The 25,073-nt window shown below is 39.2% G+C and overlaps 2 protein-coding genes across 2 annotated transcripts; one reads left to right on the top strand and one right to left on the bottom strand.

Annotated features, from left to right (window-relative positions):
* Positions 1-491: 491 nt before the first annotated feature.
* Positions 492-15,908, top strand: LOC112050353 (collagen alpha-1(I) chain). Its single transcript, XM_052883784.1, is given in 23 exon segments — positions 492-655; positions 1,672-1,706; positions 2,161-2,344; positions 3,035-3,219; positions 5,373-5,490; positions 5,811-5,935; positions 6,948-7,154; positions 7,250-7,348; positions 7,439-7,735; positions 7,824-8,291; positions 8,375-8,536; positions 8,870-9,067; positions 9,248-9,392; positions 10,098-10,358; positions 10,598-10,731; positions 10,837-11,106; positions 11,279-11,494; positions 11,663-11,951; positions 12,393-12,578; positions 13,052-13,273; positions 13,708-13,877; positions 14,407-14,628; positions 15,378-15,908. Coding segments are annotated over 23 exon segments (4,491 nt in total). The 5' UTR covers positions 492-504; the 3' UTR covers positions 15,525-15,908.
* An 80-nt stretch (positions 15,909-15,988) lies between these two features.
* On the bottom strand, positions 15,989-24,771 carry LOC112050352 (uncharacterized). Its single transcript, XM_024088605.2, has 5 exons — positions 24,534-24,771; positions 22,809-22,977; positions 19,846-20,045; positions 17,792-18,046; positions 15,989-17,062 (listed from the first exon to the last, which is right to left on the bottom strand). Exons 1-5 carry the CDS (start codon positions 24,562-24,564, stop codon positions 16,881-16,883), a joined length of 837 nt encoding a protein of 278 aa, XP_023944373.2. The 5' UTR covers positions 24,565-24,771; the 3' UTR covers positions 15,989-16,880.
* Between the last annotated feature and the right edge of the window lie 302 nt (positions 24,772-25,073).

The following is a 25,073-nucleotide window of genomic DNA, read 5'->3' as shown; positions in this document are numbered from 1 at the left end:
TCATTGTTGACCAACGAGCGTCTCCTCGGAGACTTGGACCATTATCTGTGATTTCTTTCTTACTTTGTACCTGAGAGTTCGTTAGTGACTAACAGTTAATAAGTTTATGAACTTAGGAAGAACTTATAATAGTAATAACTATGAAACCTCATTGTATTTTTTAATTAATTTTTTTTTTATTAATAATTGTTGTAATCGAAAAATTTATAATCATCATTATAATAGCCTGTTACAAAATCCCACTACAGGCCAGTGTTTCCTCCTTTTACGAGAGGGGATATGAAGCTTAGACCCACCATGCTATTCATAGAAGAATAAATCATAGAACGAACCAGAACTTTGATGGCTTTTAATTTAAGCCTCAATAGCTCAATGGTAAAGGGGGCCATTACTTTTTCCCGGGAAAGAGAAACGGGAATATTGGTCATGTTTAAAAAAATATGGCAAATATTCTCAAAAAATATCGTTTTATTGTGATTATTTACAGAACAGAACAAGTAGACGATGTGGCAGACAGGAGTTGCCTGTCTCGCGCTGCTGGCGCTTCCAGCAGCCTGCAAGGATCTGGTGGACGTTCGGGAGGAGCTGCCTCAGGCGCAGGAACCTGATCTCATAAACTATGACGATTACAATCCTTTTGGTGAAGATGACAATGGTGAGGATGGTTCTTTGCCAAATTTTAATTGATATTTGTAATATTATATTGTTTTCTGTGAATTATATTTATTTCGACGTCATTATCATTATCAGCCGATGGACGTCCACTAATAGACATAGACCTCTTGCATGGATTTCCTAACACAACGGCCTCACCACCTTCTGGCTGGTGGGAGGCTTCGGCCGGTAGTTACTACCCTACCGACAAAGACGTACCGCCAAGCGATTTAGCGTTCCGGTACGATGTCGTGTAGAAACCGATAGGGGTGTGGATTTTCATCCTACTCCTAACAAGTTAGCCCGCTTCCATCTTAGATTGCATTATGACTTACCATCAGGTGAGATTGTAATCGAGGGCTAACTGTAAAGAATAAAAAAAAAAACTTCAACATTCTTCGGCTTTGAACTATGGGGCCTCCCATTGCCACTTCAACTTCACGACTCGTTGAGCTATGTCTGTGACTTTGGTTCATCTGCGGATCTCCTCATTTCTGATTCGATCACGCAGAAAAACTCCAAGCATAACCTGCTCCATCGCCCGCTGAGTGACTTCGAGCCTTCTAATAAGGCCCATAGTTAGCGACCAAGTATCGGATCCATAGGATCCATCATTACTGGCAACACGCACGTTCGAAGACTTTCGTCTTCAGATACTGAGAAGTTTTGGACGTAAAGTTGTCGCGGAGTTTCCCGAACGCTGCACAGCCGAGCTGGATTCGGTGGTTCACCTCTTTCTCGAATATTTATTTATTTGCATATTAAAGATAATCCTTAGAAAGCCCTTGAATTTTACAGCCGGAGCTGATGGAATATGTAATGTGGTGTAGGATCTGGACGAAACTGTCAACAGTGACTGCATTTCGACAGATGTGCCATAGAAGCATTTACCATTTTACTTTTAACCGGTTTTATTCGTATTATCATCAATTTTTTGTTAATTGGATGAAAAACTTGAAAAAAATGGATGTTGTACATAATGACATTGGGTTACATAATATTTTTTTTAATTTATAGCTATACTTGCTGAACGGGATTTCATCGGATCCACAGTCAGTAAGTATCCATTTGTATCTAACAATATTTTTCATGTAAGTATTTTTTTATATAAATACCATCGTTAACAATCAAAAAATTTATTTCCCACTGTAATGCTATAAAAAATCGAGTTATCCAGCTACGTAATGGTGTTTATAAAAAAAACATCCGAAATCAGTTGTTTTACGATTAAAGATCTTCTTACAAATTTGGTATAAAATAAGATTATGTGTTCTACAATACGTGTATGTTTGACGATTTTTGCCAGTTCAACTATAGTAAAAAAATTTCACCACAATCATATTTTACCTACGAGTAGTTAGGTAACCATTTTGAAACAAAACTAAAAAATTTTAAAACCCCCATGGTCATGAAATTATTAATTAAACTCTGGATCAAGTCATCAATATTGTTTTTCAATGCGTTTTCATTTGAGTATGGGTAACAACCATGGCCTATCAGTGACAGTCCTCTTTACCATTGCGCTATTGAGGCTAAATAATCTGAGTGTTGGTGGCAGGGCCGGCGAGAAGTTGCCTGGACATGGGTCGGACGTATGCCGACGGGGACACGTGGAAGCGCGACAACTGCACGCTCTGCCAGTGCTCCACCGGCCGCGTCAACTGCTCCGTGCTGCCTTCTTGTCTGGCTTGTAAGATAACAAGCTATTTTATAAGGACTTGCGAACGCCTTCGTCGGCTAAAAATTTGTTTTTATAATAAGTACATACCTTTTTGTCCGCCTTAGTTGGTGTTGTGGTTCGGATTACGAGTTCTTTGGATGGACCCTAGGTCGGGACATGAAATACTTATTGAATATTTTTTTTATTCTCTACAAGTTAGCCCTTGACTGATTATTACTTGATGGTAAGTGATGATGCAATCTAAGATGGAAGCGGGCTAACTTATTAGGAGGAGGATGAAAATCCACACCCGTTTCAGATTTTACCAGAACCCTAAATCGCTTGGCAGTACGCCTTTGCCGTTAGGGTGGTAACTAGCCACTGTCGAAGCCTCCCAGCCAAAAGTAAGTTGGGGTACTTGCAACCCCGTGAAATTATTTACCACAGTTTAAGGAAGAGGTCAGTCTGCCAGACCAATTATTTTACTTCTATCCTACATTTCACTTGTATCCAATGCAGGTTAGCGGGCTAAGAGTCGCAATGATTTTCTCTTTATCTATCATTATCAGATGTTAATGGTGATAATGATTTTCTTAAAAGAAAGAATAGTTGTAATATTTCACAGCCCAACCCAGACGACGAATTCAGGACCTCGTAATTTGTAGCCACATTAACCACTGATAGAGCTATAAACATGTATTTTACTCGTAACTCCACCAGCACCCGCAACCACTCGACCTGTGCCGTTGCCACCATCACGACCCAGTCCAGTGCCCGCACCTCCTGTGAGAGGAGTGGCGGGGGATCGGGGTGTAGACGGACCCCCCGGCCCGCCTGGCTCGCCTGGCGTTAACGGCGTACCCGGCGCCCCGGGCGTACCCGGCTCTGTAGGAACCATGCCTGATGTAAGTTGTACACAGACACTTTAAAAGAATCCAGCTGGCCTATATATCACGATATTTGGCCCTTATTAACAACCTATTAAACAACAAATCAAATCAAGTGAGAAAACTAATATTATAAAGCTGAAAAGTTTGTTTGTTTGAACGCGTTAATCTCAGGAACTACTGATCCGATTTGAAAAATACTTTCAGTGTTAGATAGCCCATTTATTGAGGAAGGCTATAGGCTATATATTATCCCCGTATTCTTACGAGAACGAGAACCACGCGGTTGAAATCGCGCGGCGGCAGCTAGTATATGATATACCTACTGTATGATATCCACGAAAGGATCCCACAGAAGACACCGAATAACAAATTTTTACATTGAATCTCAATTTCTAACATACGTCACAATTAGTGAATTAGCCTAATGGACAGCCATACGTAAAATTAGTAGCAAACCAAAAACTATTTACGCTTGTAGCTGGCATTAAGGCTGTATGCAAGCTCATGTTGTTTGTTGTTTTTTAGTGTTGTTTCTTAACGGCACAGTAAACTACACCATTACTAAGTATACAGCAACTATTTTGCGTATGCTGCACCTGTAGTGTGTAATTTGCAAGCTTCTTACGTAAGTACATAGCTTATTTTTGTCAGTGTACTTAGTTAATAGTGTACTCGTAGGTAAATTATTACTAGCGGACGCCCTCGACTAATAAAGTTCATTATATTAAAAAAAGTTAGAATATTCGTCACTTATCAGAAGGTAATAAAACTGGCCATAAGAGCTTATCGCCGTGGAGGTTTTATATTTGGTATATTTATTCATTCACTTATTGTAACAATTGTAAAAGGATAGAAAATAAAAGTACTATCAAATAGATGATGCGATGTGGAATGGAGGACTGGTTAAGATCTAATGAATGGTCGAAACAATATATCCACGCATGCGCGGTCGAGGGAATTCTAAATATGAAATGAATCTGGAATGTGAATGTAGATTGCCTAACCTAAAGTGGGCGAACGAAAGAGTACGTTCGCCACAAGCTTAACATCACTAAAAACTATTCAAAACTAAATTTGACCATAAATCCGAAAATGATTTCAATAGGTAAATCAAAATTTTAGAGACGGGAAGTGTAAGTTAAGTTAGAATTTGTATTTTTTTTTTAATTTCGATATCCTCTTTGAATCCTAAAGTTTCATAGTTAAAGGTAAATATTTTGCTTCAATTAGCTGAAGTAAGGAAGGCGATATTCATTCAATTTAAGTAGGTACTTATCTTTGTTCAATCTCTAAGAGTGATTCAATTTCTTTGAAAGGTTTTATGGCAAATCTGATTACCTACCGACTTAGTTCTTAGTCATTAAATTCTATTTTAATTTTCTCGCTGCCGTGTTTTTTCTTATCTGTTTTATATGGGGTTTATACGAATTCCCAAAAACAGCATCACATTAGCGGTTTCCAATTCCACTTTACATTTCCACTATATTGGAATTATATACAGCTAGCGGACGCACGCGACTTCAACCGCGTGGAATTCAGTTTTTCACAAATCCCGCGGGAACCATGTATTTTTCCGAGACGAAAAGTAGGAGTAATCAACAGTATAATCTTTTTCCATTCTAAATTTCAGCCAAATCGGTTCAGTTGCTGCGCAAAGGAGGAACAAATATACACACGAACTTTCGCCTTTATAATTTTCATTCCGGGCGGCAGTAATCACTTGACATCATGTGACCTGCCCAAGTTACTTTCTACAATCGCTAACGCTTTCAAAATTAAATAATGTATGGGAAAACCATATCAAACTGATAGGTGGGTCACTTGTCCTATTGATAACGAATTTCCTTTTGATGACTGGTGGGGTTAAAGACCCAATGTATTAGAATGGCGACCCCGCACCGGAAAGCGCAGGGTTGGTCGATCTTCAACGTAGACCGAGTACATCAAGCGGGTTGCAGGGAGTTGCTGGATGCTGACGGCTTGAGATCGCGTTGTTTGGAAATCGTTATATAAGGCACATATCCAGCATTAGACGTCTATCGCCTGATAATGAAGCTAATGCAGAAAGGAATCGATATACCTATAACATGGCTAGAGACCTTGCATGCTTGCTCGTGATAACAGCGATAAATAAAATTTAATTGTAATAATATTCTGGTAATATGCAGGTGAACGCTTATCTGGCTCAGTTGGCAGCAGCGGCTGGTGGCGACAAAGGTCCAGCGTTCGATCCTTATCACTATATGCAGGCATCGGTCGGCTCGCCGGGAATAAGAGGAATACCAGGTTACAATTATCTTCATTATTAATCTTTTTTTTTACAATCTTATTAACATAATAAGGGTTCCGTTTTTGTACTACGCACGTTTGGAACCCTAAAAATGAAACCAACTTTAGATACAAGCGACAGAAGACGTTTTTCAGTTATAAAATAACTGAAAAACGTCTTCTGTCGCATTTTAACATTAAATTAGTAGAAAATGAAATGCTATAAAGCTATTTCAAACTTAAATATAGGGTAATAACTTATATAAAGGGTTAATAACTTGGAATGGAAAGCCAGGTGTTAGCTAAAACAATGATTACAAAAACGCATATCATTCCAGGTCCACAAGGCCCGCCAGGTCCACAAGGTTTTCAAGGCCCTCGAGGAGAGCCTGGTGAAGCGGGGCTTCCTGGACAGCCTGGTCCGGCGGGAGAACGCGGACCGCAAGGGCCTCCCGGAAAAGATGTAAACATAAACATATATATATATATATATATATATATATATATATATATATATATTAGTGTAGCCCTGCGCACTTTTATACAAATTTTAATTATATTAAATTTTTATTTTTATTATTTCACCTAATTCTATTAATATTATTTTTTTTTTATTCTTTACAAGTTAGCCCTTGACTACAATGTCACCTGATGGTAAGTGATGATAAGATGGAAGCGGGCTAACTTGTTAGGAGGAGGATGAAAATCCACACCCCTTTCGGTTTCTACACGGCATCGTACCGGAACGCTAAATCGCTTGGCGGTACGTCTTTGCCGGTAGGGTGGTAACTACTGGCCGAAGCCTCCCACCAGCCAGACTTGGACAAATTAAGAAAATCTCAATCTGCCCAGCCGGGGATCGAACCCAGGACCTCCGTCTTCTAAATCCACCGCGCATACTACTGCGCCACGGAGGCCGTCAAAATTATATAAAATATTTTCGCTTTTTTTTATAAATATAATACTCCACAAAGCATTTTATAAAAATATAATTTAAAACGAGATTTATATTAAAAAAACTTCAAGAGTAGTGTTTTTCTGGTAGTACACATACAAATTTTTACAAAATATGTAACTTGAAAAATGAAGGACTTTCAACCACTGTTTCACCCTCTTCTAATTAAATTTCGTGACAAAAGGTATCCTATAACCCTCTTTGTGTTATGATCTCACATCGTGCCAACGGTCATTTTCAGCGTGATGCTCGGTCAACAAAAATACGGACAAACAGACAGACATAAAATAAAATAAAAAATTGGCTTCGGTATCGATTATATAATGCCCTTACTTATTTGTATGAGTTTGTGTGGGTTGTAACCTGAAATCTGTTAATTTTATGTATAAATCATTCCGTGAAATTAAATAATAATTAAGCATCTTCATATAGCAATGTTGTATGTTTTCCCGCTTGGCACATAATATCGGTTTTGTTGTTAGTCAAAGCCGTTATAACATATAATATTTACCAATTTCAGGGATCCCCTGGTGAGGATGGTGAGCCCGGTCCTTCGGGAGCGGCAGGTCAACCAGGTTCTCGAGGTAGTCCAGGCGTACCAGGCATCCAAGGGTTAAAGGGCCATAGAGGCTTTGATGGCAAAGATGGCGCAAAAGGTGAACAAGGATTGCCTGGCGAAAAGGGACCAACTGGATTGCCAGGTCAAATGGGCCCACCAGGACCTTTGGTGTGTATTTAAAAAAAATGCTAAGGTTTATCTAAGGACACAATGCCAATTTATGATACATTTTATACGTAGGTATTAATTTCTTTCTGTTTTAGGGCCCTGTTGGACCGCGAGGTGAAAGAGGTCGTGAAGGCCCCATCGGTCCGCCTGGTATGCGAGGCGTTGATGGAACTCCAGGGGCCCCAGGAGTTATGGTATATAACATAGCAATGGCTAAATTTTTCGCACTTTTAAAATTATATGTCAGTTTATTAACTTTCTAACAACTATTAATTTATTGCCAGGGTAACGTTGGGAAACCTGGTTCTCCAGGCTTTCCTGGTTCACCAGGCCTTAAAGGTGAACAAGGCATAGTAGGACCCAAAGGAAGCCAGGGTATGCAAGGCCCGAGAGGTGAGTCTGGACGACCTGGTCAGCCTGGAGAAGTTGGACCGACAGGCTTAGCTGGACGAGATGGTATTCCGGGTGAAAAGGGTGTGCAGGGTCAAGCTGGTTCATCGGGACCTCAAGGGTTCCCAGGGCCTCGGGGCATACCTGGTGTTGCTGGTGATGCAGGATTACCAGGAGTGAAGGGTATGCCGGTGAGTATTTTTTATGATGCAGTTTGATCGTTTAAAGACATAAGATTAATAGACAGGTCTAAAATTATTCTATTATTATATCTTTTAGGGACAACCCGGTGACCGTGGTATAAAAGGTGAAACTGGAATGCGTGGAGAGACAGGAGGTCCAGGTCCTCGTGGTTTACCGGGAGCCCTTGGACCAGAAGGAAAACGTGGCAAGAGGGGTTTGAGAGGGCCGGCTGGTAATATTGGACCTCAAGGCGACAGAGGTTTGCAAGGATTAAGAGGTTTGCCAGGGGCAGATGGACCGTTAGGTCCTAAAGGCCAACCTGGTGAAAGAGGAAGTGTTGGATTACCTGGACCAAAAGGAAGTACTGGTGATGCAGGGAGGCACGGACCTCAGGGCCTGCCAGGACCAAGAGGTATGATTGGAAGGCCAGGAATTACAGGCAAGTCGGGGCATCCTGGAGAAAGGGGTATACCCGGTGCTGATGGTAGACCGGGTGAACAAGGACCGCAAGGGTTACAAGGACAGCCAGGGTTAATAGGCAGCCCAGGAGAACGTGGCTTGCAGGTACCAATACAAAATATGATGACCTTTTATACTTTGATGTTATGCGATATAAATCATTATTCAGTTTTTCTTTAATATTTCAGGGTGAACCTGGTAAAGATGGTGAAGTTGGACAACCTGGACCATCTGGTCCTAAAGGTGATGCAGGGCGTGATGGTAGTCCTGGCGTCCAAGGTCCACAAGGCCCTGTTGGTCCTACAGGTGAAAGAGGGGCTACAGGTCCCACCGGACCCACTGGTTACCCTGTGAGTCTTATTTTTTAAATTACCCTTTTTTTCTTGACAAAAATATTAATTATTCTTAATGAAATTATACCCTAATATTATAAAATATCCCTTCACTATATAAAAAGAAAATTAAGTATATTTATTTGTACGTAAAGAATAAATTCATAAACTACTAGACAGATTTAAAAAAATATTTCACCAAAAGAAAACTACATTCTCATGGAGGCTATATCATCGCATTTTCACGGGATTTGGAACTACGCTAGCGAACTAGTGACCGTTGAAAGAGTAGAGAGTATAGTGACTTAAAGTACATTGATATAGGAATTCTTAAAGCTTGCAAATTTTTAGGGGCTGCCTGGAAGTGCAGGCTTAGCCGGTGCTCCAGGAAAAGATGGAGAACCAGGTGTGTCTGGTCCGGCTGGACCTCCAGGGGCTGCCGGGCCACGGGGAGAACGTGGTTTTCTTGGTGAAAGAGGCATACCGGGACAACCAGGAACACCAGGAGAAAAAGGCGAAGCGGGTGCCCAAGGCCTTGACGGCCCACCGGTAAATATTTTGTGCATCTAATAATAACTAATTTTATTGAGTAGATTATAATTCTTAACTCGTAGTTTATTTGTTGCTCTTTTGAATTAAATTAATTCATTATTTACTGATCTAATTACATAGATTCTATAAATTATAAAACATAAAAATCCTCAGTAATTTATTTATTTATTTTTACAGGGTCAAGAAGGTCCACGGGGTAGTAAAGGTCACCCTGGTCCAATGGGAGCAATGGGATTACCTGGTCCACGTGGCTTAACTGGTTTGTCTGGCGAAAAGGGAGAAAGAGGCTCAGCGGGACCACAAGGACCTGAAGGGCCAACAGGTATTTGTGTTGCTAAAATATTACAATCTCATTTATTTAATTTTCCCTTTTCTAAAATTTAACAACATTTAACAACAACAACAACTTCTGTATCCGACCCTTGATCCAGCATTTAAGCGAAAGCTTCTTATGGTGTTGGTCGAAGCTTTTTGCTATACGGCCATTGACTGAAACGACTATCGGAACAATAATATTACAGTTATGACTATCTTCTTCTTAATTCATCATTAACATCCTATATTTGATTCAGTGTTGAACACGAGTCTCATCTCAGAATGAGAGGAGTTAGGCTTATTATTCACCACGCTGGCACAATGTAGATTGGCAGACTTTACACGCATCGATAATTAGGTCAATTCTCAGATAAGCTGGTTTCCTCACAATATTTTTCACTCACCGTTTGAGACACCGCGTCTGTTTGTCTAAAAAATAGTAAAAAAAAATCAAGGTAACGAATTTTCATGCGGTTTAAACCAATAAATGAAAACCGCATGAAAATACAGTGAGCCGTGAAGAAGATTTTTATATAATTTTAAAAACGTTTGCGTAAATTGGTAGAAATATGACGATAATGGTTAAAAGTCTGGGGAAATTCCCCCCATTTGGGAATTTCGACGAAAATAATGTCAAAAATAATCCCTTTGAGATATTTAACTTTTAAGCGTCTAATAGTCTTAATTATGCTTATATTCAAAATGCTTTTAGGTCGACAAGGAGAACAAGGTCCACAAGGTCCAATTGGACTGACTGGACCACCGGGTGAACCTGCTGAAAGGGGTGAGCCGGGGGCACCAGGGATTCCTGGTGAGCCAGGAGCACCCGGGTCAACAGGCGAGCGTGGACAATCGGGTCCCCAAGGAGCGTCAGGCTTACCTGGTCCACCAGGGCTAACTGGCATGCCAGGATTAAAAGGAGATCGAGGTTATGCTGGGGCTAAAGGACAACAAGGAAGTCCGGGTAATCCAGGTAAATACAAGTTTTCAATTATATTTGGAAAAATTAGATAAAAAATGGAACTGAAAGGGCGCCATCTAGTGGCACTACTGTACAACTGTTTCAATTCCTTAGAAATTCGCGTTTACGGTTACTCTTTAGACACAGTATAAAAACATTTAAAATATTTATCATTCATCAAGTTTTTCATGCATATTACGTTCGTGAGATTTATTGGATCCTATAATATAACTTTCAAATTGATTTATCAGGAATTCCGGGAGAGCCAGGCCTGCGAGGCTTACCCGGGCAAGCAGGAGCTAAAGGAGCTCGGGGTGAACAAGGGCTTAAAGGTGATATTGGTCACATGGGACTAGCGGGTAGGCCAGGAGATTTAGGACCACCTGTAAGTAATACTGATCAAAAACAACATTTATAAGTTTGATGTAATTTTCTTATCGGTCTCTGTATATTATATAGAATTATTTTTATGTTTGTAATGTTCTAACAGGGTCCTCAAGGAAGCCAAGGTCCAGCTGGGTCACCTGGTATACCTGGCGCAAAAGGAGCTTCAGGTGACGCAGGAAGACCAGGCCCTGCTGGACCTCAAGGATTGACTGGATCTCCAGGACCTGAGGGAGTAAAGGGTGAGAGAGGCAGCGAAGGAGATACCGGACCTCAAGGACCACCTGGTTCCACTGGTCCAGCAGGGGAGAGAGGACCAAGTGGTATACCAGGTCTAGTTGGTCCGCCTGGAGCACAGGGATTAAGAGGAACGCAGGTCAGTATTTTATAAATATTTTTTGAAGTTGCCTAAAAGTTACAAATATGTATACAACATGATACAATCAAATTGACGGACCAGTCTTAGTTAAGTAACTGTAATACAGATTAAATAGCTCTGTTAAAGTATTGTTTATTATTTATTGATTATTGTTGCTATATACTCGCAGGGTGAAAGTGGAGCTCCTGGCAAGCCAGGTGCAGACGGAACACCTGGACATACTGGTGCTCCTGGACTGCAAGGACCTCCTGGACCAATGGGTGAACCTGGACCAGAAGGTCGTCCGGGTAAACTTGGTCAGCCTGGTATACCTGGAAGACCGGGAGATAAGGGACCAGTGGGACAACCCGGACAATCTGGACTCCCAGGACCTTCAGGATTGCAGGTCAGTAAAACTAATTAATGATTAATTTGTGTATTTACATCAATACGATTAACAGTTTTAGTTTTCTTAGGAATTTACATTATCGAAACAATTGGTCTGCATATCATCTTTAGAAATAAGAATCTTTAAAACAATACAGTGAAAGAGTGCGTTTTTTTATTATTTAAGGGTCCTCCTGGTTCATCTGGGCCGCCCGGACCCACTGGTGAAAGAGGTCCAAGAGGAGAATCTGGGCCAGCAGGCATTGAAGGACGCCAGGGCCCCACAGGAAAACAAGGCCCACCTGGGGTAGATGGTATCAAAGGAGAACGTGGAGAATCAGGAGCAGATGGAGCTAAAGGTCACGCAGGCTTACCCGGATTACCTGGAATGGTTGGTGCCCAAGGGAGAACTGGGGACAGAGGACTACCAGGGCCAATGGGACCGCCTGGAAAAGACGGTGATTCGGGAGCGAGAGGTAAAAATAATATTAATATCGTAGTACAATTATAATATGTTTTTTTTATTAATAACAGTTAATATGTGACTTCAGATCATGAGGTCCTGGGATTGGGCTGAAGCTTTTCATTCTTCCAAGAAAATGTCATTAAAAAAATTCAGTTCGGAGTTGAAAAGTTGGTGGTGTTAAGCTCTTGTGCCTCAGATAAGCTCATTAAACTACTTATTACTATCATTAACATCTGCTAGTGATCATTACAAGAGTGAAACGTTATCACCCTATGGCCCTTTGGAGCAGCGTCGTGGTCTAAGCTCCATAATATATCCACTTTTATAACAAGAGAGGGATGAGCATGACCCTATTATGGACCGTTATAATAGGTCATTAATAGTTCGTAAACCAAATTATTTATTAGTGATTAGGATCCTGAATACACTAATTTTGCAATTCTGTCAATAGGTCCGCCTGGCCGTGATGGAAGCATTGGTCCACAAGGTCCTGTGGGTCCACCTGGTGGTCGCGGTTCTCCTGGTGAACCAGGACGGCATGGCGCCCCAGGACCCGCGGGTCCACCGGGACCCCCCGGTCCAGCGGGAGAAGGACTTGCATATGATGCTGCCGCTATTGCTGCTATGCTTCAACAAGGTAACATTGTATAAAACGTCTCGTATATAACGTACTGTTACATCTGACCAATGCAGCCTTTTGGCTGATGAGAGTCATAGATCAGCTCTAATTGTATATTTATTAGTTGAGTAAGTGATTATCTTTGACAAAATTGTGAGAGTTTGTCGCCTTGGTGCCTAGACTAGTCTGATAACTTTAGTCGTTACATATCATACCATTCTAATTACTGACATACATTTTAAGATTGTATCGTCGCAATTAACAGTATTATAGTTAAATTTCTCGGTACCTGTCTCGGTATAGTAAACACCGTAATCAGTTAATATAGTATTGTCAGTCCTTTCCGCCTATGTTTAATTAGTAAACAGATTAATGATTAAGGTTCTCAGCAAATAACTTAATCGATGGAAAAGAAGACTTCATAAATTATGAGAATAGTATATAATGATTTGATTCGACTAAAATTATCATTTTATTTGATTAATTTAAAGGTTCCATCAAAGGACCAGACCCGTTAGGTGATGATCCAAACATAATGCCTCCAAGATTCTTCAAAGATGACATGACTGCGGCGGAAAAGAAGAGCATCGTTATGAAAGCTTACGAACGACTCAAAGTGTCTCTCGATAAATTCTTAAAACCAGACGGTTCCAAGGAAGCGCCTGCTAAGACATGTGGCGATATATTGTATCATCATCCTGAATATGAAAGTGGTAAGTATAATAAAGTTAGTGTTATTAAAAGATTACAAAAAAATAAATAACATACTTAATCCTTTTCCTAATATGTATCCAAACTTGAACTATACCAAAACTGGTCTACTTTGACATATCATTAAGATTCGAATGCTCTGATTTTCTGAGATCTTTCTCTGAAGAGAAAACTCTGACAAGTGAATGGTGTTTACTTACATCCTAATTCTAGATAATCCAAAAGTCTAATTAGACTCATCATTCAGATGAGTGCGAACTTTTCTTTACAGACAATTCAGTTAATAGTCAAATAATGAACAACTAACTAGGGCTTCCTTGACTATGTAGATCTAAGTCTACCTTCAGATTTGTTTCATACGTAATCAATCAAATGAGATGAGTAAGTCCTTAAACTGAGTGATGGGCAACTAATATAGATAACATTCTACATTCAGGTCAGTACTGGATAGATCCTAACGGAGGAGACATAAACGACGCAATACTGGTACACTGTGACATGCCAAACGGTGCAAGCTGCGTGTTCCCTAAGCCGATGATGTCTGAAGAGCTAACACACACTGGAAAGAACGAAGCGTGGCTAAGTGAACTGGATAACGGGTTTACGGTAAGCCATGAATTTAAAGATAGTGCTCTCACAAATTACAAAAAGGTTTAAAGTTTATTATTAAGTACGATGACATTCTAATGTGTTATAAAAGCTATTTGTTTACTTGCTTTAATACAAATATAAAAAAAAACTTGTAGGATTAAATTATTACAATGAAGTTTTTCTATTAATGTCTCTAACAAATTTTTAACGAATAATGCTAATTACAATAGGTATAATATGGAATTTGTTTTTAACCGACTTCAAAAAAAGGAGGAGGTTATCAATTTGTCGGAATCTTTTTTTTTTATGTGTGTTCACCAATTATTAAGACTCGAAAGTATTTCTCGGAAAAACCATTTCGATCACATACTTAAACTAGCAAGCGCTAGATTAAGCATAACGAGATGAAGAATTATATAATTCTATTAACCAGTTTGGTTTAGATTATAGTACCTAGAAATTGACAGTATTTGTTTGAGAATAGTCTCTCATATAAGATTATATCATCATCATAATCTCTGAGTTGTTGAACTATCTTTCACAGATCTCATATAAAGCGGACCACAGCCAACTCACGTATCTCCAACTCCTATCAATGAAGGCGGTACAGAATGTGACGCTGCATTGTCACAATATGATCGGCTACTACGACCCCGCGACGAGGAATTACAAACACGGTCTGAAGTTGCTCGCTTACACTGACGCGGAGGTTTTACCGAAAGCTAACAACAGGCTCAGATATAAGGCTCTATTGGACGAGTGTCAGGTAAGATATTTACTCCAGTTTTCACAGTTAGTTTGTGTTTTTATGATTTTAAATCTCGGAATGAAAACTTTCCGAGATTAAATATCATAAAAGCACAAATAACAAACGGAATGGGGATGATGACCTTGACCAGGTTTGAATATATTGATTTTTATGAGACACTCGGATAAATAAAAACGTAAAAAGCAAAGATTGTCTGTATGTTTGCAAAATAAATAAATAGTGGCGCAAATATGACCCTTTAAATCTCTGTAGCAACGAAAGTTATTAACGCAGATATCCTGTTACTGTCACAAAATTGCTTTACTATTAGCATACTCCTAATATATTCAAAATTCAAAAAAACTGTCATCATCACTATAGTAAGTTTGTTTAAACGCGACGAATCTATAATTTTACGAAATCATGACATCATAACTTATTGTGCAGTTAATCGTTTTTGAGCGATCCACGGCACCGCCGCAAAGAAGTCCTTTTATCTCTGATAATAATAATCGTAGATACACTGTTACTTCCACGAAATTGCTCTACTATTACATATTCTTCAAATATGTGTTTTAAAAATCAAAAATCAACGGTACGAGCGGTCGAACTCATCACTGAGGGGTAGTGGTTAGACCCCACCCCGTTGGTCTATTCGTACCCACTCCTAATACAGTCTTTCCCGACTAGTTTGAGAGGAATGGGATGGGAATATTGGTCATATTTAAAAGATATTGCAAATATTCAGTCAATTATTTGAATTACAGTACAAGAAACAAGAATGGGCGAAAACAGTGGTCCAGTACGAGTCGGACAAGGCAGGTCGACTGCCACTTCTTGACGTGGCGGTGAGGGACGTCGGCAGACCGCAGCAGATGTTCAAGATTGAAGTTGGTCTCGCTTGCTTTACATAGAGGTATTCTATGTGTAAACAAAATCTTTGAATAATTACCGTAGTACCTTTTTAATTGTGTTTAAGGTAGAAATGTTAAGTCTTGCACATAACTACTGGTACCTATGTAAAAAAATAATTCAACTATGATCAAAGTTAATACTTATTCTAAATATTTTATTCCTTTTAAATGTTTCAATGTTGACTGTATGAGCATATTTCCATGACTCCATATTTTAGTAGTATTAGGTATTTGTAGTAATAAAAGACTATCAGAGCATTTAAATAATCAACTTACAGAATAAAGTATTATTTACTAATTAATGAATCAAAGTTACTTAGATAAAATTTCAAGTTTTATTTTTTACGAGTATTATTAGATTTATGGTTATATGATTTTAGGTAAAGTTATATTATTATACGTCGTAAATAATAACTTGTATTATTTACGACGTAGATAACTAAGTAGATAATTAAGAAATGTAATAAAACTGTGTTCATTGTATTAATTTTTTATATTTACATAAAATATATTAGTTAAATCTAACCCTGTACTTAGTGTAAGTACTTAAGTTTGTATAAATAAGTCATATTATTAAGTCGTCACAACATAGTTTTAGAATTTACAAAGATCCTATATAAGGCTGTGTATGTAAATAATTGTAAATTGCTCCTATTTGTTGTTTTTTTAAGTTTTTTTACCAAACCTCGCCAAAACTTTAATATTAATTAAGATTTTTCTAAGAGATAAAAACAATGTTAGTATATGTAAACATTTAAGATAAAAATAGGTAAATACATTGAGAATTAATTAAAAATATCCATAATTCGAGGTTGTTTAATTTTATTAAAAACATATCTACCAAATGTTTTTTAAGCCGAAATCGAAAATAGTGACGCTCATAAACTGCAAACGGTGAGCGAATTTCGGTTTAATATTTTAGTTCCAAATTACTAAAATACAGAAAATATTTTAAAGCAATTAATTTATGCTAATAATTATGAAAACGGTTCTGTGGGAATTCTAAAGGAAATGGTTGCAATAAGTAATTACACCTATACATATTTAGTGATTAATGACTAAAAACCAAAATAAAATCAATGAGATTCAAAAAAATCTTAAAACACCTATTTATTTAATAGCTAAATTAACAAAAAATATTAGGTATAATAATTTTCTAGAAAAAAAAAATATCCTTTAAAAAAAACGATTTCGTAAAATGATAAAAATAGTTATTATCTCTGCGTCACAAAATTCATCAAAATTTATTTACTTCGTAATAAATCTGTTCTTTATCAGGGCTTTTCCGCGTGGACGAAGGCGCTATAAAGTCGAATATAAGTCTGATTTTAACAGGGTTTCCGCAGGGACTAAAGACTAATCATCACAGGAACCCTTCATAGTGCAAGAGACATATGGGGGCACGTCGCAGACGCACTTGGTGCATGTCTCCTGCACCGTGACGGCGTCGCCCACGTCTACGGTCATGTTGCCGTAGTAGCACTGCGAGCTGACGCCGCGCGTGTTCAGCCCACGGATTACTTTTGTTTTGTCCGTTGCTGTAAACAATAAATTAAGATGTGCTAAATAAATCAATTTGAGGCAAAGAAAAAACTATCAGGAATTGGCTATAATCAATTGTAAGAAAACCCAGTGTCAAACAAAGGTTTGTCAGGACAACTTAATTATCAAATCAGATTGTAACCAAAAAAGACCCTAGAATGGCAAACAATGACCTTGAGTGGAGTCACGAACTTGTGATCGTTGTATGTAGGGATCCCTTGAGAGTTAACTAACTCCCCCCTTTTACCCCTCCCTCTTCCCGCCTACCCCAAAATAACCCATGAAGGAATATCCTACAAAAGGTGTGGATGGATTGAACGCCACGACAAGAATAAGCTAGACCGTACCTACAGCGAGCGCCTTATATCGGCAGTCGTTCTCACCTGAGGGCTACCTCTCTCTAACTCCCTACTTTTGACGGAAACAAGTCAACAAGAGATCAAGCGTCGTCTTAGCCATCTCAGACTACTATTTCCTACAATATCCTATGTCAGACCTTGATGTAACAAAGTCTATAATGTTCCCCACTAGACTAAACTTAATTCACCTGTGAAAGCCAGTTGAGTAATTCCGAAGATTAATACGAAAAGTAGAATAAGAACTTCAAATGATTTATGTATTGTTTGTTCTGTTTTTTCGTTCCCAACTCGACTTTTGGCGATTCTTAGAGCAGACACAATTTAGAAATAAAGAAAACAATAAACACTATAATTAAATTAACTTACGACAAACAAACGAAATGGGGCAGCCCCGTTGATCCCTAAAGAACACGGGTGCGCATTTGTTGAAAATCATATCCTGGTAGTGGATTTCCACGGCACAGTCGAGGTCCCTGCAGCTGGTCGGGTCGTCGTACCGGCCATTCCATTGCGCAGTGCACGCGCACGTCTTCTGCGTGTTGACCGGCTTGAACGTCTGCCCTTCTTTGTACACCACGCCGTCCACTTCGCACGTTTTCAAACTTGCTATGGCGTCTTTTCCTGAAAATTCAATGTTAAGTATAATATCTACGAGCAGGGCCAGCCCGTCAATACAGTAAACGGAGCAAACGCTTCAGGCGCCAAATTCTAGAGAGCGCCTAAATGATAATTCTTCTCAACCGTAGACGGTACTGCGCCTGATATTCAATTCGTCACCCCATTGGTCGCGATCTTCACGTTCCATTCTTACTTTACACTCATAATTTGGTATAGGTATCTACATATTATTAGGAACAAACAGGAGAGGCACCATAATTATTGGATCTAGCTCCATTTTTAAATTTACTTCGGGGTGGCGCGTAATGTTTACAAACAAGCAAGTCAAAAAAACAACGTAAGCACATTGTTTTGTTGACTGATATGAAATGATGATGATGGTACTATGATATCAATCCATCATAATCATAATCACATCAGCCGATGGACTGCAGGGCATTGGCCTTTTTGTAGGGACTTCCAAACATCACGATCCTAAGCCGCCTGCATCCAGCGAATCCCTGCGACTCGCTTGAAGTCGTCAGTCCACCTGGTGGGGGGTTGACCAACACTGCGCTTTCTAGTGCGGGATCGCTATTCCAGCACCTTGGGACCCCAACGTCCATCTGCTCTTCGAACTATGTGCCCTGCCCATTGATACTTCAGCTACACGACTTGTTGTTTATTAGCGATGTTTAAACAAATCCATACTATCTACTAAATATACGTATGATGTAGTTAAATATTTTCTTACAAGAAATTTTATATAGATAATCACTTAATAGCACGTTATCAAAGAATGATGAAATCGATTGCACCAGCGTGTCTACTTGTTGAGCAATGTTTGTTGTATTTAATAACATGTGCTGAATACAAAGATGAACAAGATACGATTTGGAATAAACAATAGATCATTCACACTGTAATATGATACAAATATCGCGGTAGTGAGGAAAATGAGCCATTGTGTTCAGTGCATGCAGGAAGAAGGATGAATGTTTTTGAAGACATAATGAATCGTATCGAGTGCCCATAAATCCACTGTGACCACTTTTTGACCATGTCTCATTGGCAGCTTGATATCCCTATTTTGTTTTATTCTATGACATCTCTATTTATATCTATGATATCACAACTGATGTTAAGTGATAATGAAAAAGGTATCAGATATTTTAATACAAATGCCTGAATAGCTCAACGGTAAGAGCGGTTGGATTCACCACCGAGGGGTGGGGTTCGATCCCCGCCACGTTGGTCTATTGTCGTACCTACTTCTAGCACAGTCTTTTCCGACTAGTTGGAGGGGAATGAGAATATTGGTCACATTACAAAAAAATATGGCAAATATTATTTAAAAATAAAAAAAGTTTATTCTACTCGTATCCGTTCAGATCTGACAGTTTCTACACGACATTGTACCCGAACGCTAAATCGCTTGGCAGTACGTTTTTGCCCTTTGGGTGGTAACTAGCCACGGCGCATACCAGACCAGACCTGAACTATATCCCGATAACTTGATAATGATCGTTAGACAAATACACCCAAATGTAGATGTAAGCTCAAGCTATCAAAACAAGCTGATGATGATGTTATGTACGAAGAGCCAATGAATATTGAGGTCCCAGGGTGTTGATATACTCCTCAGCCCTCGTGAAAAATAACAGTGTCAGTTTTTACTCGTAGTTGACTGGGAGGACTGACGTAATCAAGCAAGATGCAGTGAACCACTGAATTAAGATGGCTGAAGGATAATGACTTTCCCAAGTACCTATAAAAGCCAATCCTGTGGACATCCATCTGCTGATGATGATGATGATATTTACCACACACGGTCCCAGTACTGCAGCACGAGTCAGCCTCATATGTGAGTATACACTCGTCATGCCCCTCCGCCTCCACGCAGTCCACCACCGCGCACGAGAACTGCGGGGTGCCGTTGATGATGCTGCAGTGGCAGTTCTTGGTGCACGGGTTCTTGACTATGTTCTGGGGGAACGATGATCCCGGTTTGTAGGACACTCCCCTGTAAAAATATTTTCAAAATAACACAACTTAAAGAACAAGTCAAAGTAGAGCCTCAATAGCTCAACGGTAAGAGCGGTCGGATTCATCACCGAGGGGTGGTGGTTCGATCCCCGCCCCGTTGGACTATTGTCGTAACCACTCCTAATTACAGTCTTTCTCGACTAGTTGGAGGGGAATGGGAATATTGGTCATATTTAAAAAAATATGGCAAATAAAAAATATATTTGTATTTAAATTTTATCATCAACATCAGTATAATTCTATTTTAATGGCCAGGCCAGGCTATCTTTTCAGAAGAAGGTATAATATGGCGCTTTGTGTGCAAGAAACAATCACTTGGTTATCAACTTGGTGTCTACAAGTCTGGCGAGTTTGCTGGTCCAGTCTACATCATCAAAAGGTGGTGAATTGCTCCTGATTGGCTCATTTTGGTGGTGGAAACCTACCCTCGATAAATAAAGGAACTTCTCGGATTCTTCCAACCAACTATGTTATACAGCCACAATTCTCTTCCCGTGGGAATATCTTTAATACTGTCTATCTAGGTTAGACTATCAAGCAACGACCATCAAAATTAAAAAAAAACTTCTAAAAGCATTTAATTTCACGCCTGAAACGGCGGCTCGAATTGATAACTTGTACCATTTAAACTAACTAATACATTTACGTCCGTCTTACCAATTGATTCGGTCTACGCAAACACATATTTGAACTACTCGTAAGTAGCAGGGCAGTGCATTGCAGGATGTGTTTCTAGCCAGTAGCGTAGCTAGGCATGGGCAGAGTTTCTTACGAGTATTGGGCGGTATTGATTTAATTTTTTTTTTTTTTTTATTCTTTACAAGTTAGCCCTTGACTACAATCTCACCTGATGGTAAGTGATGATGCAGTCTAAGATGGAAGCGGGCTAACTTGTTAGGAGGAGGATGAAAATCCACACCCCTTTCGGTTTCTACGCGGCATCGTACCGGAACGCTAAATCGCTTGGCGGTACGTCTTTGCCGGTAGGGTGGTAACTAGCCATGGCCGAAGCCTCCCACCAGCCAAACCTGGACAAATTAAGAAAATCTCAATCTGCCCAGCCGGGGATCGAACCCAGGACCTCCGTCTTGTAAATCTACCGTGCATACCACTGCGCCACGGAGGCCGTCAAAAAATAGTTTTGAAAAACCGCTACCGTTAAATAAATAATGATCACAATAATTTACGACTTTATTGTGGGCCATCAATTAGTTCTGAGTATCCAGAAATTAACTTTAACGTGTCTCAAACGGTAAAGGAAAAACATCGTGAGGAAACCTGCATACCTGAGAATTTTCTCAGTTCTCTTCGTATATGAAGTCTGCCAATCCGTATTGGGCCAGCGTGGTGCATTTTTAGCCCTTTTAACCCCTAAGGATGAGAAGGGTTATAGTCTAATAAGACTATTAACCCTTCTCATCCTCAGAAAAGACTCATGCTCAACAGTGAGCCATATATGGGTAGTTAATGATGATGATGATGATGATGATCCAGTATAACCAGTAGGAGTAGGTATAATAAAGAAAATCACTTATTTCTCCTAAGCAAATATTTTTTTTTTTTAAAGAATATTTGCCGTATCTTTAAAATATGACCAATATTCTCATTCCCCTCCAACTAGTCGGGAAAGACTGTATTAGGAGTGGGTACGACAATAGACCAACGGGGCGGGGATCGAACCACCACCACTCGGTGATGAGTCCGACCGCTTTTACCGTTGAGCTATTGAGGCTTACGCAAATATAACAACTGTGTATCGATTAAATATGATACAGCAATGTTGATTCAGTAAATATTAATTCAATATTGTAGTATCGAAGGCTGCGGTATTTCCAAATGACCGGTCATGAGGTCGGACCGTTTTTGTTGCGCGAGACAGACGGACATTCGCAAAAAGTACACCTTTCTTGGGATCATAAGGCCATGTCGGCTTCAAGGTTTTCGCTTTATTTGCTCTTTATTGTATCAACAATTCCTTACTCGGAAAGAATATCCTTTATGCTCATCTCAAAATAACTTCATAAATTAGCCAAAATGTAGAATTGTTTTTAAAATAAGCACTTGCCTACTGACTTTCGGTCATGGTGACCAATCTTATGTTGAGACTGGTCAGACGGCTAGCCTCCTATGTTTAAATAGTCCTTAAGAATGCAAACACAATGTGCACTCCCTTTTCTCAGATCAGCGCCTGTAGCCGTGTGGCACGGTGATTCTCTTTCTACAAACGCTAACGCTTCGAAAATTAAAAAAAAACGTATGTTAATTTTTATGATCGACACGGTCACGTGATCAAGTTATCGATCGGATCTGTCATTCCCATACATTTTGTTAGTTTTCGAAGCGTTAGAGTTTGTAGATAGAGAATCGACGTGCCACATGGCTAAGACCACAGAGATCTATTGATTTTCTTTTTTCTCAGCGTGTGTGAAATCTGCCAATCCGCATTGGGCCAGCGTGGTGGACTATTGGCCTAACCCCTCTCATTTTGAGAGGAGATTCGAGCTCAGTGAGAAGAATATGGGTTGATAATGACCTACTTACCAAAATTTTAGTAACAGTAATTGAGCACTAACTTAACATGCAATAAAATCAATTTATTGTTTAGATTATTGTTCATTGATTATTGTTTAGTTTCCGAACCGGTGGTATAATCTTTACAAATAGTCAACTGACGTATCAAAACTGCTTGTGAACTGAGCCTACTTGAAATAAACGCATTTTGAATTTTGAGATAACCTACCTGTAATAGCAGGTGTTCGGATCAGGGTTTATCCGTAGGTCTGGGCAATCGAAAGCGTCTGGGCAAATGGTCGAGTTGTCGGTCTGAGGCAACGGCGTGCAGCCCAGCTCCAGGTAAAACCCCGCCATGGAGCATTCGCCCGCCATGTCAGCATACACTGAGCTTAATACTGGAAACAGTTATAAAATTAAAAATATAAGAAATGTCAGAAGTATCGAGAGAATGAGATATGAATGAGAATGAGATATACAGGCTTCCCTCGGGCAGGCATTTCAATCGTAATTGAAATGCCTTGGAAAATGCACATAGGAAATCTTGGTCGAGAATATTATATTAAGTTTTTCACGTCATATCCAAAACTCAGATTTTTCTACTACCCTCGGACAGGCATTTCAATCGCAATTCAGCACAGTAAACCTGTGTGATGGTTACCGGAAAATGCACATAGGAAATCTTTGTCGAGAATTTTTAGTTAAGATTTTCACGACTCAGATTTTTCGGTTCATTTACATTCTAATCATTCATTTCTAAGCCGATTTCATATTGACATATTGACTGTAATTAGTGATGACGCAATTTAAACGGGTTAACGCAGCAAGCAAACAACTTGACAAAAATGTGTTAATTTAAGGCCAGTTTTTGTTAAACTCCACAATCAATCGCTGAATTGATTAAGAACATAATTGTTTTCTACTGAAAAACTGATTACGGAAAAGATAGTAAAACATAAAACTTTTTTTTAATTAAATAATCAAGCCTCAATAGCTCAACGGTAAGAGCGGTTGGACTCATCACCGAAAGGTGGTGGTTCGATCCCCGCCCCGTTGGTCTATTGTCGTACCACTCCTAGCACAGTCTTTCCCGACTAGTTGGAGGGGAAAGGGAATATTGGTCATATAAAAAATATGGCAAATATTCTTTTTTTTGAGGACATCAAGCGGGTTGCAGGGAGCCGTTGTATGCTGGCGGCTCGAGACCGTAGTGTTTGGAGTCCATGCAAGAGGTCTATGTCCAGGAGTGGACGTCCATCGGCTGATAATGATAATGATGAAATTTATAATTATATATAGTTATAGCAGCAACATAGCCCATTGGATCTTAAGTGAAAAATCATCGCTGACACAAGAACGTCCCTTTATAGGCGAGTCCTATAAGTAGGACTTTATATTGAGAAGACGTATGTAATTGTATTTTCAGGAGCAACTCCACCCATCACACAATCTGATCAGGACATCGGCAGCGGAAATAAAAAAAATGGCACACTGTTACTTTCTCGGTCTACAATGGACATGCAACTTAGAACTTGGGAATTTTTAATCCAGCCAGAATTGAAGCAGTATCGTTGAATACGTATACTTCGAGAGATCTTGGGTTCCCTAATTCTGTAGCCCATACTTTACGATTGATTAGAGTGGGAAAAGCACTTTAAAATAATGAAAATTCTGTGAATTTCGGTAACCTAGATAAACACGGGGTAGTGTCTTTAATCCTAATTAAATCGTTCACTATCGTCATCATCTCCTTTTCCTTATCCCACTTAAGTGGGGGCAAAATATGTGAATCTCCTCCAGCGTCTCTACTACTCGTCAATTCATCACTATACTTATTTAAATAGTACTTTAATGTCACTGTCCCTCTAAATATCATTCAACAAAAACAATGATTCACATAGTGCATTCATTACCTCGTACCACAATTAAATGCATTGTAATACAAAATACTTACATGTCAACACCAAACAAATCAATGGTATCATATTGCAGTTAACTAAAACTTCACTATTTTAATAAATATACACCAAAATATATGTTACAAACTTCCTAAAAAGTTTGCAAACCAAATGTGTGTGGAAAAATCACGTCTTAGTTTATGTTCTTCTTAGTTTACGTTTTAAAATTAACTTGTTTTTATTGATTTATTATAACACGTGTTAACCATACAGTCTCGCGAACGCGATTAAAGTTGAAACCCAAAGTAGTATGGCATTGTTATGCCAAGAAAAGATTGACGCATTAACTCAACGCATGGAAAGAGCTAAGAAGCTTAAGTTCTTCGGGAAAATGTGAGTTTACTTGTAAATAACTTGTAGGTGTTTACTATACTATACTTGCTACGTACATGTGAATGACACGTAGAATTCTGTTGACATTGCATTTTGTAAAATTAAATCGGCAGAATATATTATTATTTCTAATTGGGAATGCCCACCGGCTTACATCGTCAGTCCCGGGAACCCAGGTATCAGCAGCGAAGAGTTCATGCAAG

Source organism: Bicyclus anynana, chromosome 10, assembly GCF_947172395.1.
Source record: "Bicyclus anynana chromosome 10, ilBicAnyn1.1, whole genome shotgun sequence".
NCBI classification, from domain to species: Eukaryota; Metazoa; Arthropoda; class Insecta; order Lepidoptera; family Nymphalidae; genus Bicyclus; species Bicyclus anynana.
The sequence above is the reverse complement of the archived record's forward strand: the minus strand, read 5'-3'. Positions and strand labels throughout refer to the sequence as shown.

Excerpts from the sequence above, each read along its gene's own strand:
- LOC112050352 (XM_024088605.2), bottom strand. The coding sequence starts at position 24,564 with ATGATACCATTGATTTGTTTGGTGTTGACAT. Across the intron at positions 22,978-24,533 it reads GATTTGTTTGGTGTTGACAT|TATTAAGCTCAGTGTATGCT; the intron begins GTAAGTATTTTG and ends AACTGTTTCCAG. Across the intron at positions 20,046-22,808 it reads CCGAACACCTGCTATTACAG|GGGAGTGTCCTACAAACCGG; the intron begins GTAGGTTATCTC and ends ATATTTTTACAG.